The 16,385-nt window shown below is 37.3% G+C and overlaps 1 protein-coding gene across 1 annotated transcript in view; it reads left to right on the forward strand.

Moving 5' to 3' along the window:
* LOC121421105 (cytoskeleton-associated protein 5-like) overlaps positions 1–16,385 on the forward strand; it is a 77,714-nt gene that overhangs the window by 28,512 nt on the left and 32,817 nt on the right. The window contains 9 exon segments of the mRNA XM_041615738.1: positions 280–372; positions 767–952; positions 1,532–1,629; positions 2,772–2,955; positions 3,341–3,577; positions 4,752–4,850; positions 6,199–6,312; positions 7,032–7,160; positions 8,907–9,101. Of these exon segments, the coding sequence (XP_041471672.1) occupies positions 280–372; positions 767–952; positions 1,532–1,629; positions 2,772–2,955; positions 3,341–3,577; positions 4,752–4,850; positions 6,199–6,312; positions 7,032–7,160; positions 8,907–9,101 (1,335 nt within the window).

The raw sequence follows: 16,385 nt of genomic DNA on the forward strand, positions 1-16,385 counted from the left end.
CAATAACCTCGTTATTTGTTATGTGATTTGATGAAATTTTCAGTATTATTCTCCGTGAATTTTATTCTATTTATTCAGATATGAATATCTTCAGTGTGGACCATCCCTTAAAATCAACTCTTTTTTCTTTGGTGGATTTACGCTAAGCCCTTATTGATATGATTTCTCTGTTTTTTGGCACCTTGCAATGCACTTTATGTAAAAATTCAATTAATCTGATATACATGTATGAGTACTAACTACTTAATAGTATTTTTTCTATTGTCTTTGGTTTTACAGAAAGTAGAGAATATGGAGAAAAATGTCATCAACGCTCAGGTATTTGTCCGAGTTCTTGCCAAGAAACCAGGGTTTAAAGAGGCCAATTTTCAGGTGAATATTGTGCTCCTGTATTCAAATGATTGTTAGAATGAGTGAGTGATGGATGGATGGATGGGTGGGTGGGTGGATGGGTGGGTGGATGGAAGACCTAAAGAATGATTTAGGAATAAACAATTGACTGAAAGAACAAATGAATAAAATGAATATATAGCTACCTAAGTGTAAATGACTGACTTAAAGAATGAGTGAATCATTGACTGCCTAAATTGCTTAATTATGACATTAATGAATAAGGAAAAAATAGATAAGACAAATGGACATATAAACTATCTATTAATGACTGACATCATGAATAAATGAACAAAGGCGTAAAAAAATGAATAAATATGTGGATTAATGAATGAACTTCAGAACAAAACAAACCATATCGCTATTATTCCCACAGGTGATGAACGCTAAGATATGTCTCGTCGGCTTCCTTGCCGAGAAAGCTAGATTCTCTCGTCGGTGTGCTCAGGTCGTCATAGCTCCTCTCATTGACAAGGTCGGTGACATCAAATCAGGGTCAAAGGTCAAGGAATCACTGACAGCGATCGCCGAAGCTTGCCAGCTTGGATATGTTGCAGAAGAGGTAAGGCCTTGAAATTTCAACCGTTGGATAATGATGATTTATGTTTTCATTTATAAAGCATATTTTTGTAAAAAGGCTTTCAAAAATAGTCATGGGACCGTTAATTATGATATATTTTGCACAATCCCAGGACATTTGCACTGCTGTAAATTCTACACACTTAGCAAATGACTAACTTCCATTTTTGACTAAACACAGAGCCCTACCCTTCACCTAAGCCTAACATAAAACCCTTTCAGAAGAAATAAAGCCCGGAGCAATCGTCACAGGAGCAAAGATTTGTCACCGTTTTGCACATGATCACCGCATATTCAATTAGCCACACCACCAATTGTGAAAGCCCATTGACTCGCTTACAGTTCGATCTATCCTAGAGTTGATGTGTTCAATTAATTGAGCATGATTAGCAGTGAACTCAATCATAAATTCAGCCATGTGCTCAATCGTTCAACAGGGCTCCGAATATTTTGCTTCCCTCTATTTTTAAATATAAATACCAAATGGTGATGATAGACGTTAGAGATAAATACTTGTTTTCTGTATTTTATGATTTTCATTTAATATTCTGTTTTGTTTTAGACGATAACGTATGCCTTTGAGAAGCAGAAGAACCCCAAGAACCAGGCAGAGTCTCTGAACTGGTTTGCACAAGCCATACAGGAATTTGGTTTCTCAACGTAAGTATTTCTTATAGATTGGAAAACAAACATATGTGGCATCCTGACAAAGTTAGCCATTGCCTTATTTGCTGCACACTGAAGTCCAGTTTAAAGATAAATTCCAGTATTGGTAACGATCTCAAAATGACTTTTTACAGAATCTAATATAATGACCACCCAAGTGTCTGTTTATATGAATAAAAAATATGTGTCAAAGGATTCTTGAAGAAATTGTGCAATTGCTGAGAAATAAGCAAAACAAGCGCGGATTCGGTCACTACCGTCGGGTCTTTATTCCAGCAATAATAATACACTGTCCCACGTGTTCCTATCTGCGTTGGTGATTTTCAGTGTGAACATTTTTCAGCGTAGATTTCAAGATTTCACAAAGTTCAGTTTATGTAACTGTACCAGATCTAGATCCTCGATGATATACTGACAATTAAGCCTGGATTTACAGACTTTCTCATGAAATCAGTGTTTACTGCAACTACTGGCATTTCTCTTTAACTTAGACCATGGTCCAAATCTTGAGCTAAAATTATGGGAAGCCAAAAATGCTAAAATTGTATTTACCTTGTATGCTTCTCAAAATGTATCTTTATTGTTTTCTTTCCCTATGTTTAATTGGTGAATGAATATTAGCACCCAGTTTGGCCGACAAATTGAATCTCCATTGTTAGATATATGTGTTAGAAATTGGCCATATATAGTTAGGCATGGACTTTAGACCTGAGTTTATGAAATTAAAACAAGTTCATAATATATATCTTGAGGTGCTAATTATCAACCAAAGATACCCAGTACAAATCATAATTATGCAGTTACATCCCGGCCATGGCGTAATTTCCTTCAGCAAGAAACTGATCCACAATGTGCTGCACTCAACCCAGGTGAGGTAAATGGGTACCGGTCATGCCGGTAGGAAGTAATTCCTTCAAAAGCTGTGTGCGCTATGAACGCCTAGCTTAGCCGGGTAATATAGGAGCGCCTTGAGCACCTAACAAGGTGGATATGTGCGCAATATAAATTATTATTAAAACAAGAAGGATCCAATAAATTTCATGATAGTAAAACATAGAAAACTATTGCAGTTTGCACAAATTATTATTTAATTATTTCTATTATAATAAATTGTGTTTGTATTTGTCTGTTGTCAGGGTTACACCCAAGAAGGTAATTGGGTTCATCAAGACAGCGTTAGCAGCAGTCAACCCACAGGTCAGGACGTCGGCAATCACGCTATTAGGTGTGATGTACATGTACATGGGAGCCAACCTACGTATGCTGTTTGACGGAGAAAAGGCCGCCCTCTTAGCTCAGATTGATGCTGAAATTGAGAAGGTAAATATGATGGTCAAGAAAAGAAAGTTGATCGATTTCCAAAGAAAAAATAATAATTTAGTAAATCAATCATGAATTATTGCAGTACTGACGAACACTATATTTTTTTGGGGTCTCTTATCCTATGGAAAGGAGCTATATTAATCTGATTATTTTAGTTATCATGGACGATTCCTGTTGGTAAAAGGTTCTCTTATGGAATTCTGCTACTCGGGCCTGTCAACACTATTGTTTGTTAGAAACATGAAATGAGTTCATTCTTCAAGAAAAAAACAACTTTCAGTCCTGATGTTATGATAAAAAGTGTCTTATATTTACCAACTTATAAACCATAGAATAAAATTCTTAGACAACTAATTGGCTATTTATTTAATCCACACTCCAGGTTTCAGGTCAGAAGCCTCCTGCCCCTTTCCGCGGGATCTCCAAGAAGGACGACAAAGGCGATGACGACGGCGATGATGAAGAGGAGGACGATGAAGATGGAGGAGGAGGTGGAGGAGGAGGAATGAACGTGGCCGATTTGATCCCGAGAACGGATATATCTGGTCAGATTACCGCCGAGCTCGTCGCAGAGATGGGGGATAGCAAGTGGAAGATCAGGGGCGAGGCGTTAGAGAAGGTTTGTACCACAATTGCCTTTGAAGGATGTCCAAGAGACTCTGCATAAGTCGAACCTTGATATGTTGAATAATTGCCTAACTTGGAGCATTATTTCAGACCTGGGGGTGTTTCACAAAGAAACATGACTTAGAGTCGCACTTGAATGCCTAGTTGCATGCCATATAAAAGGCATGACCGCATTGGTCAGATTGTGCTAAGAGGATGCGCACTACTGTGTATTAATCAATAAGATTGCATGTTACATATCGTGTATACGTCGGCATTTAATTGCGACTCTAAGTCATACTTAAATATTTCTGAACCCCTCCCCCATACAGCTGTTGGTAAGTTACAAAAGACTTTACAAGTGACTGGTGATCCTTTCTGAGAAACTGGATCAACACCAATTAAAATCAGGTGTGTATCATTTACCATAGGAAAGGATCACCAGTTGAACAGCTTTATGAAACACCCACCAGGAGCTTGTTTCATAAAACTTGTTATTATAACAAATTTGAAGTTAAAGTTTCAAGCTACTGAAAGCATTCAATAGCTGATGCCAAATTTGTTATAGACATTGTGTATTTGCTATTATAACAAGTCTTAATGAAATTTCTTTTTTTATAGGAAAGTACTTGTTTCACTACTTGTTAATATAATTAGTGTGGTATGAATGTATTGGGTTGTGAATTATCATATTGTCATTCCAGTGGGCCTATATTACATGACTACATAGCTCATGATTTTACATTATGCTGATCAGATGTGAGTAATAATATAATAATATGTATATAGGATATTTATATTGCGCACATATCCACCTTGTTAGGTGCTCAAGGCGCTCCTATATTACCCGGCTAAGCTAGGCATTCATAGCGCACACACAGCTTCTTAAGGAATTACTTCCTACCGGTACCCATTTACCTCACCTGGGTTGAGTGCAGCACATTGTGGATCAGTTTCTTGCTGAAGGAAATTACGCCATGGCTGGGATTCGAACCCACGACCCTCTGTTTCGAAGTCCGAAGACTAATCCACTGGGCCACAACGCTCCACACAGTTGTTGAAAGCTGCTGGTTCATTTCTGCTTTAACAATCATTTTTCATTTTTCCACCCCCCCCAAAAAAAAATCTTTCCTTTAACATTAATTTCCAAGTCGAAGCTAGTAACTGATTTTTTTTTATTGTAACAGGTGACTGGTATCTTGAAGGAAGCAAAATTCATCACGCCAAGCCTGGGGGATCTACCCACAGCACTGAAAGCAAGACTAGGGGATTCCAATAAAAATTTGGTAAGAATTCATCCAGGGCCTGTTTCATTAAGAGTCACATCTTTGGTAACTCTGCATTTACAGTATACAAATAGCGAATGGGCATGAGTGCGATGATGCAAGGTTTCGCATGAGGTGAAAGAAAGATGCTCTATTCAATGAGGTGTTAATAGCCGAGTTGAATAGAACGTTTCTTTCTTTCACCGAATGCGAAATCTCACACCATTGCATAAATCTTGAATATTCGCTATTTGTGTTGTACAGCGCCTCGGAATCTAGCGAAAATATGAAAAAAAAAAGAAAGAGTTTTTCCATACAGTACTATAGTAAAAGGGAGCAAGAGTATTTAAAGAGAAAAGCAAAATCCCACAAGTGCACATGACCTCGGGCGGTATTGGGCATGTAGCCAGCAAGCTATATGCGTATTGAGCGCAATGTATTAAATCGTATTGTGACGTCACATCCTAAAGCCGTATGACTGTACATATGGTACGTCGTGTGTGCAACGGTACGATTGTATGACATTCAGCCTCCCATTTGCTCGCGTACAACAAGCTAAGTAGGTGTTGTACAATAACTACCATGGAGACCTTGATTGTGAATAGTCTTTTGACAGGGCCTTGTGACTCGGCTATGTTCTTCGTCAAGTAGTGGCTGAAATGAGACTAGCGGTCAAAGAAGAGACCTGGCGAAACCCCGGGTGATTGCGAGATCGAAGTCTTGATTCCTTTGGAACCTGGCTTTCACTGCTTGCCATGAATAGTTTATGATCATACCCATGTGCCAATCCCCACTTACTTCACCTGATGATGTCATGGGACCTGTCCGATCAGTTTCTGAAATACGATTCATATCAGACACAGGGCGTTAAATTTGGATGATCTTTGATTAAAGGTAAATACCAGTTGTGATAGCGATCTCAAAATGAGTTTGAACTGAATCCAATAAAATGACCACCCAAGGGTTTGTTTTTATAAATAGAAAAAAATATGTGCCACTTGACTTTGCAAAAAAATGTGGAATTGCTGAGAAATTAGCAAAATAAGCATGGAGTTACATAAAATGTCTGGTATTTTTCAAGCAAAATTGATACACTGTCCCATATATGCCTATATGTGTTATCAAAATTATCTGTTTTCATCTAAGATTTCATGATTTCACAAAGAGGACTTGGTTTTAATGTACCAGATCTAGATTTATGATAATATAGTGGTAATTAACCTTGATTTTGAAAGTTTTCTCAGGAAATAATTGTCTACTGCAATTACTCTCTTTTACCTTTAATTTGAACCCTGAAAATATATAATTATGAAAATTCTATACGTGGAGGAGTTTATATATGTCCTCTTGTGTTTTTCTCATTATCCAGGCGCAGACAACAGCGAACATCTTAGCAACGATAGCAACGGCCCTGGGTCCTGCCTCAAAGCAGCATGTGAAAACTTTTGCCGCCGGACTGCTCTTACTCTGTGGGGATAGTAAGGTGAGTTTATGAAATGTGCAAGAAAATAATGTGTATGAAAGGAATGAGTTAAATATTGAAGACCTCGAAAAAGGTTTTTGGAGGGGCAAGGCCACGGTGAGGGTCACTCAGGGGGGAAAAGAAAATTACTCTAGGCTCGGGCCGATTTTGCCTCCCGAAATGCTCAAAAGAGCTTTGGAAACTCTTAAAGGAAATCTCCATTCATTGCAGTTTTAAAATTTATCCAATATTTCAAATTCAGGCAGAAAGTTGTGATAATTAGTCCCTGAAAACTAAAAATCAATTTTTTCCTAGCCGGTCGCTATTTCAAATTGGTCAGAGAGCGGAGGGCACCAAGGCCAGACAGGGTACCAAGTTCACCTTAATAGGGGGCATGTAATGAACTGTTTAAAATCAAATTTATAAGGAAAGGGCACCCAGCCAAAAAAGGGCACATGTTTAGTGGTCTCGAATTTGAATAAAAAAGGAAGAGGGCATGGGCTGATATTGTTTTTATTTAAAGGCATGAGAGAGAGAGGATTAAGTTCTGTAATGCAATGATAATGATAATAATGAAAATTATTTGTGTAGCACATATCACTCACATTAGATAATTCCAATGCTCTTTTAAGAGCTTGGTTAAAATAGAAAAAGAAAATATGTCTGGTCCATTGACATTGCACTAATAGATACATCAACAATGATGAAGTATTTGTGAAACCTTGTGTTTATTTTTTTAGCCTTCTGTGAGGGCCGCTGCTGTAGCATCACTAACCGCATGGGAGGAACAGACTGGATTAGCACCGTTTATTGAAGATGAGATTCTTATATCTGTATTAGCTAAAGATAAACCTGTATTGAGAGCTGAGGTATGTTAACACAATTTCTGCACTCTTTCTTATTTTTCGCAAAACGCATTGAGACCTTTGTAAGGTGTAATGTGCTATTAAAAAGCTGTTCTATTTTATTATTATTATAAAAAACTTACATACTAGGTTAGCGCTGTTTGTTGAAGATGAGATTCTCGTCTCTGTATTAGCTTAAGAGAAACTTAAGGAGAAATATTATATTATATAACTTTATTATATATCAATGGAAAGTAATGATGTGGGGATTATTATTAGGTCATTTTAAAATAACAAAAATAATACAGAAGTTGGAAATTGCCAATTAAAAAGTGCAAAAATGTGCCTCTCCGCAATATGCCTCATTTGGGCCTACTTTTTTCAACCTACTGCCTTAACCCTAAGAAGACTTGGGGGAGGCTGATTCAGCCCCCCCCTTGACATTTTTCGCGATAAATCCGCCGCGCGAAATTTTTTGAACGCGACACTCGCTGACTTTTTTATTTCAAGTCTCCCGCAACTTTTGAGACCAAAATTGTGACCCCCAGGTATGCGGTTCCAAAATTACACAACCTTCTGTAAGTGCATGCCGACCCCAAATTACTCAAAAACGTGAATTTGTGTACAAATCCAATGCAAGTAGTGTTTTTAGCCAAAAATTCATAAATGTATCATTTTTTTTTCCTTTTACTGCTTAAAATCAATTAATTTTACCTTTTTTATCGTCAATAAAAAGTCCTTGATGATTTCCATTGAAAAAACAATAAAAAACAAAAAGGCAAAAAACAAAGAAATACATAAGAAATTAAAAAAACAATAGAATACATAAGAAAATAAATGTGATGTTGAAATTTTTGAAAAATAAATTTGATCAGATGCCTATATGTGAAACAAAAATTAGCATTTTAGGGGCATTGTTTTATTAATTAGAGCAAACTTGTTATGATTTTACGCATAAATTAGCATAATTAATGAGCATTGATATTTTTTGCAGAATTTGATATTATAGTTTTGTAGATAATGCCATGGGTAACGTGCGTGCCAATTTTCGTCGCGATCGCGCGATCGACGGCCGAAATCATAAGGGGGGGGGGCTGAATCAGCCCCCCCCGTCTACTTAGGTGTCGAAATAGCCCAGTCTATTTAGGGTTAATGTTTTTAAATAAAGCATTAACATTGTAGTGAAAGGGGAATTTCTGGGGCTTTAAAAAGAAGATTGCAGTGCTCTTGAGAGCATTTTGGAGGCAAAACCACCCCATGTCCCTATGTTATTTTGCCCTGTAGAATTGCGTTATAATATTAAAGATAATATTATGTAATTGCAGCAAACAATTATTTCATGGGAAAGCCTTTCATATCAACGTTGATTACCTCCGTATTATCATCGATCTAGATCTTGTACATTGAAATCAACTCATCTTTGTGGAATAATAAATCTTAGCTGAAAACCGATAATTCTGATGATAACTAACACAAAAAGGCATATGTGGGACAGTGTATTAATATTGCTTGGAAAAATACCCAATATTTTTGGCATCCTGTGCTTATTTTGCTCATTTCTCAGCCATTACACTTTGTTTTACAGAGCTGAATGGGACATATTTTTTTATTTATAAATGCGTACATGTGCAAACTCTTGGGTGGTCATTTTATTGGATTCTGTTTGAAAACTTATGTTTAGATCGTTACCACAGCTGGTATTTATCTGTAAACCGTTTGGATTAAATTGAAGATAGAATAATTTGAATGATTTTTTTTTCTCTGATACAGATCTTTGGTTGGTTAGAAACGAGGATGGGGAAGTACAGATCGTTACCGTCCGACCTCTCTCAGACCGTACCTCACCTGTTTGCTGGTTTGGAGGATAGGAATGCAGACGTCAGGAAGAATGCGACAGCCGTTCTACCTCTCTTCATGATGCATCTGTCATATGAGAAGATGGTCAAGATGACTGGAAAGCTAAAGGTAAGAGACAATATCATTGGTCAAATGGTATCATGTGACCATGCATTATTATTTACTATTGCACCTATTGTGCAAATGTGAATGCAGATGTCAGGAAGAATGCGACAGCCGTTCTACCTCTCTTCATGATGGATTTGTCATATGAGAAGATGGTCAAGATGACTGGAAAGCTAAAGGTAAGAGACAATATCATTGGTCAAATGGTATCATGTGACCATGCATTATTATTTACTATTGCACCTATTGTGCAAATGTGAATGCTGATGTCAGGGCAGATGCTATAGCAGTTCTTCCTCTCTTCATGATGGATTTATCATATGAGAAGATGGTTAAGATGACTGGAAAGCTAAAGGTAAGAGACAATTTCATTGGTTAAATGACATCATGTGACCGTGCAATAGCTTTTACTATCACATGTATGAATGCCTATGTCAGGAAGAATGCTACAACCGTTCTTCCTCTCTTTGTAATGCATCTATCATATGAGAAGATGGTCAAGATGACTAGAAAGCTGAAGGTTACAGCCAATTTCATTGGTCAAATTACATCATGTGAGTGACGTGACCATGCAATATTATTTACTATTGCACCTATTGTGCAAATGTGAATGCTGATGTCAGGGCAGATGCTATTGCAGTTCTTCCTCTCTTCATGATGGATTTATCATATGAGAAGATGGTTAAGGCACGTCATCAAAAATCCCTTATGCGTCGCTACCCGTCGCGACGCAAAAACAGGATGTAAATTCAATGCCCCGTCGCCCCTCGTCGCTTCCCGTCGAAGTCCGTCTGCTTTTTATTCAGCCGAGGCAGTTTATTGATTGGTTTCGGGACGCCCTGCGACGGCCCAATTAACGCCACTAATCCAATACATCGCAACCCGGATGTGAGCCTCGATCTCGCTTCAACTGTACTATTTTTTCTGATCGGGAAGACGGCTTGTCGTGCGTGCGCAATACTTCCATTCTGATCGCTTCTGCACGAATCTTTTCTTGATTTATGTATTTCCTTCTCAATTTGTTTTTATATCAACAAGTGCTTTTCCCTTTCCGACTTTATTGGAAAGTTACGATTATTTTGAAAAACGGTGTTCGACAGCTTTAATTCGATCGAACATCGAATTTTGAAGGCGGAGAAAATTGGGTCAATTTTTTGCTCCGGCGTCGTCGCGTCGATGCGGCTATGCACGCATGAGCTGCATGCATATGCACTGACGGTATGCGCTGGCGGGGTGAGCGTTGCACAAGCAGATGACAGAGCAAAGTTCTTTTGTATTTTCCATGATAACAAAACACAAAAAGGCCGGGGACCAATGTAGAATTCTTCCCGAATTCTTCTCAAAATATCTCCAACAATTATATTTGCAGATGAAAACATATAAGTTTAAAATGAAACAATACTTAAGACATGAATCACGCAGAGTCGATCCGAAAGATTTTACTCACTCTCACGAAACAACAGGCGTGCTTGTCAGCGCCAGCAAACAAGTACAAACAGCGGAGAGCGCTGTAACTTGCCTGAGATTGTGTAGTTGGATCCAAAATGTGCTCCAAATAAATTGATGGGAATAAATATGTAATCTTCTGTGGATGGTCATTTGGATTGCTATTCAATGTTGATATAAAGATTGTGAGGAAAGATTGTGGATATGAGTTATGACGATGTTCGAGAATTAATCCTGATAATGACAATCCATTTTTTTTAAACAAGAGCATGCGATCGAAATAAATATGAATGTCTCGGATCGAGCCCTAAATTCATCAGTTATAATTACGATTTAATAAGATTTTATGGTCATACTAAGAATATTGACGATGTCATGCAGCAAAGTATGTTATGTTCATATGGAAGAATTAATACTGGCATGTTTTTTTTTTATTGACGACGTCAGCAGAGTTTGTTATGTTCATATGGCAGAATTATTTTCATTCCATCTCTGGACGTCTCTTAATTCCGAGCTCCGAGAAAAGAAGCAAAATGCGCATGCGTGTTCGATGACGTATGGCATATTTCCATTCAAGAAATCAGAGCCCAAAGTTGGGCACAAACTAGCTTCAAATCGATGGGGGAAAATATCAAAAGCAATTTTCTCTGTTTTGTCATGTAAAATATTATTTGGTGATATTACGATTTTGAAAAGAGTTTTTGCATGGAGACAATGTTCGAGAATCAATCATGACGTGATAATCATTTTTTTCAGGTGCACTCAAGTCGATCGTCATATGATGTCCTCCATTGAAAATTGAAACGAAATACAAACGTTTCGCCAGGGTGGCCAGTTTTCTCAAAATGAAATACGGGACAATCGACAAACAAAGATACGCGTAGAAGGCTACACAGTGTTAGACTTGTGAAAAAATATAAAGAATTGGAAGGGAAGGTGAACGAAAGAATGAAGGAGAGAAAGAAAAGAAATGAATTGAGAGGAAAGAAAAGAAATGAATTGAGAGGAAAGAAAAAATGAAATGGGATTAAATGAAGGAAAAATAAAAGTTTGTATAAAAAAAAGGTTTCCGTCAAATCATTGTTAAATATTACGATTAAATAATGTTATATGGTCATGATATTAATATTGTTCTTGAGAGCAAGATTTATTTCACGTTGATCGCGTCAATTTCCCGCCATTTTCTGGTTTGATTAAAGAACAGTACTGCGCATGCACGATCGATGGCGATGCCATTAATATTCATGAATTCATCTGCATGAATTATCTCGGCACGAGCAGACGAGTAAGACTCTAAATATGATCGAAATAAACTTCAAAGTAATGATGAATAGCTATAGGCAGGCATAATTACACAATCGGTTTCATTTTGGGGGGAAACAAATCAAGTATTGAGTAGTAGTCAAGTTGGACATTACTGATATTTTGATGATTGATTGTTGTGAACCAAACGAATCGGCCGAAGTATTTTTTTTCGATCCACCGATTTTGCAAACTCAGGCTTACAAATAATACTTCTTCCGAGATAGTAAGCGTGTGTTCTGCCAGGTATATGAAAGTAATTTGACATCACAAGCAACTCGAACGAACTTTAATAACGGTAATGTCAAAGCGATCGGGCATTAATTTGGGATGGTGATTGCATCTACTGCATTTTAGTTAAAAAGTTTCCAGACTTTGTTTAAAAGTTACGTAAATCGTATTTTACACAGGATAGTAGAGAATTCATTCTGCCAGGCAAAGCAACCTGAACGATTTTTAATAAATGTCCGAACGATCGGACATTAATTTGGGATGATGATTGAGTCTATTCCATTGTAGTATTGTTCCGACATTGTTGGAAAGCTACATAAATCATATTTTATACGGGATAGTAGGGAATTCATTTTGCCAGGTATAGCAACTTGAACGATTTTTAATTAATGTCCGAACGACCGGACATTAATTTGGAATGATTGCGTCTATTCCATTGTAGTATAGTGTAAGTGTTCCGACTTTGTTGGAAAGCTACGTAAATCATATTTTATACAGGATAGTAGAGAATTCATTCTGCCAGGTCTAGCCATTTGAACTATTTTTAATAAATGACTGAACGATCGGGCATTTATTTGGGGGTGATGATTGCGTCTACTCAAATATTGAATAGCTTTCCGACTTTGTTGGAAAGCTATACGTAAATCATATTTTATACATGATAGTATAGAATTAATTCTGCCAGGTCAAGCAATTAGAACCATTTTTAATTCATGACCGAACGATCGGGCATTACTTTGGGATGATCATTGCGTCTACTCCATTAAAGTATAGCTTGCCGACTTTCAAAAGCTACGTAAATGATATTTTATACGTACAGGATAGTATAGAATTCATTCTGCCAGGTACATACCTTGAACATTGGCGGCGGAGCAGAAGATTATCTTTTGTGTTGGGGGGGGGGGGGGCGGCTATTGTTGCGTCCCCCCAAACACAAAAGATAATCCTCTGCTCCGCCACCTATGACCTTGAACATACATTGTCAGGTAAATACCTTGTAGTAGTAGATAATTCATTCTGCCAGGTATAAGTAGTTTCATATCGCTATAGCAACCTGAACGATTTTCAAGAAATGTCCGACGATCGGGTATCGATTTTGGGGGTGATGATTGCGTCTATCCTTTCCGACTTTATTGGAAAGTTACGTAAATCATATCTTATGCGGGATAGTAGAGAATTCATTCTGCCAGGTATACGAAAGTACTTTCATATCGCTATAGCAACTGGAACGATTTTCAATAAATGTCTAATAAATCGGGCATTATTTGGGATGATAATTGAGTCTTCCATTTAGTATAGCTTTCCAACTTTGTTGGAAAGTTAGGTAAAATGTTATGAAATTATATTAAATATACACAGTGGACAGTATGTTGCCATTCATTTTAAGTGTGTTGAGATGTATTTAGGGTGGCGGATGTTCTCAACCGCCGTCGATCGCGCCGAAATTTGGCACGCACAAGCATCACACATTACCCCTACCAGCCATTGACAATATATATATAATTTTGTTGAATCATTATAAAGGAAACATTACTTGCATAATATATATTAACGCCCAATTTCACGTAAGATGTTTATGTCAGTTTTGGAATATAATTTATAGCTTTGGCAAAGAAAAAGGGTATTTTTTAATTATGCAATTATATGATTTTATAATTTTTTATGTATATTTTTTTCTTTGTATTTCAATGTTTTATTAACAATGTAAATTATTACAGACTATTCAGCGGCTAAAATCAACCCTAATTTAATTACGCAGACCAATTAGAATGAGAATTGAACCCATTCTGGTTTTGTACTACATAAGCATGTTCTCAAGTCTTTACCGGGCTGAGAATATATCAATTTAAATAGAGTAAAATTCACAAAGTAAAATGCTGAAAATTTCATCAAAATTGGATAACAAATAACGAAAATAACGAAGTTATTGAATTTTAAAATTTAGAAATATCCTGTGAAAAGAGTTATATGCACATCGTCATTAATATTCATATTCGAGTCTATCAGTGGACGATTTAATTAAGGAGAGGGTGGGTGGTTTGGTAATAAAATACATGTTAATTCTATAGATTTTGAACATGTTCGTAATAAAGCAATGCCTTTACGGAGCTTTCCGGCTTCTATTCACGAGAGTATCAATCAAGTTGCGGTGGGGGACAGTAGCGGACCGTGACCCGGAGGAGACAAAGCATGGGGGGCACTTCATTGTCTGTGAACAATGCTGTGCCCCCCGTGCTTTGTCTCCTCCGGATCACGGTCCGCCACTGGGTGGGGATAACGGACTATCAAAGAATATCTGTCGTCTTTACGTGATGAATGGAATGGCAATACCAAGGGATCGTGCATAATGTTCATTAAAACATGCCTTTGCGGAGCTTACCGGTTTCTATTCACGGGAGTAAGCGAGTTGGGGTGGGGATTACAGATTATCAAAGAATGTCGTCTTCGTGCGTTTAGATGAAAAGATTGACAATACCAGGGAATTGATAAACGCAGGGGATGAACAATAGCTTGAGATTTGCTCTTTGCAGGGTCAAGTGACCCATATTTTTAGGCCCAAAGCATTTTTAATATTCAATGTATACTAATATTTATCCGTTTCTCCGTATTTAATATTAATGCGTGTTTTACTCAATATAACTCCCATTTTATTGTAACGGAAATACTCATACACTGGTAGACGCGCATTTAGCTGATTTCGAGTCGTTGATAAAGGATCCCGCTCTTAAAAAAAACTATTACTACACAAAATGTCAGCGGGGCAAAATTTGTGTTGACTTTAAATGTGGTTTTAATAGAAACTTTAACATACTTTTCCAAATTGATCTATTTCTGCTCTATACAAGTAAGAAAAGGGAAGTTTAACCATATAACGAATTCCCCAACATAATTGTTTTATAATCGAACCCTATTTTCAGCGTGCTTAATTCTTCTCCAAGGGCCTCATTCAAAGAGGATAAATTATATGGGGTATAACAATAAAGACAACTTCTCCTTTATATTATGGAAAGTATTCTTATTAAGTATCCACTTTAATTATCGAAGGAGTACAAAATGAAAATAATCTTGAAAGAAAAAAATAACAATGGAGTAGGTTGAACGGGGAAAGGTTCATTTTTAATTCAAATAAATTCAGTCCTTAGACATGAATATGCACCTGAATTATACAATGTTATACATATTTTCATTGTACTGTCACTTAGAAAACAAAGTAAAATGTGTAAGAAAATCGAATTCAGGGTAGATTCCGATAGTTATAACAAACATTATAATTATCTGATATATTTTTATACCATTTTAGATAATACATATACTTTTTATTCAAATTCAGATATATATAGGAAAGCAATGTCGGGGAGTACATATAGCGCCGACAGCGCTAGACATCGGAATATAATCTATGACCACGGAAAGGATGTCGAGGTAAAAAATGTGATGACCAAGATAAAAATAATATAAATGACTACAGAATGAGCTCCGTGGGAGGTTAGCGATGACGGGAAGTAAATAGCGCCGACGGCGGGAAGTACTTCGACATCGGAATTTAATCTATGACCACGGAAAGGATGTCGAGGTAAGAAATATGATGACCAAGATAAAAATAATATAAATGACTACAGAATGCGCTCCGTGGGTGGTTAGTGACGTCGGGGAGTAAATAGCGTCGACGACGGTAAGTACGCAGACATCGGAATATAATCTATGACCACGGAAAGGATGTCGAGGTAAGAAATATGATGACCAAGATAAAAATAATATAAATGACTACAGAATGCGCTCCGTGGGTGGTTAGTGACGTCGGGGAGTAAATAGCGTCGACGACGGTAAGTACGCAGACATCGGAATATAATCTATGACCACGGAAAGGATGTCGAGGTAAGAAATATGATGACCAAGATAAAAATAATATAAATGACTACAGAATGAGCTCCGTGGGAGGTTAGCGATGACGGGAAGTAACTAGCGCCGACGGCGGGAAGTACTTCGACATCGGAAAGTAATCTATGACCACGGAAAGGATGTCGAGGTAAGAAATGTGATGACCAAGATAAAAATAATATAAATGACTACAGAATGCGCTCCGTGGGTGGTTAGCGATGACGGGAAATAAATAGCGCCGACGGCGGGAAGTACTTCGACATCGGAATTTAATCTATGACCACGGAAAGGATGTCAAGGTAAGAAATATGATGACCAAGATAAAAATAATATAAATGACTACAGAATGAGCTCCGTGGGAGGTTAGCGATGACGGGAAGTAACTAGCGCCGACGGCGGGAAGTACTTCGACATCGGAAAGTAATCTAT

The sequence above is a fragment of the Lytechinus variegatus genome, chromosome 9 (assembly GCF_018143015.1).
Source record: "Lytechinus variegatus isolate NC3 chromosome 9, Lvar_3.0, whole genome shotgun sequence".
Lineage (NCBI taxonomy): Eukaryota > Metazoa > Echinodermata > Echinoidea > Temnopleuroida > Toxopneustidae > Lytechinus > Lytechinus variegatus.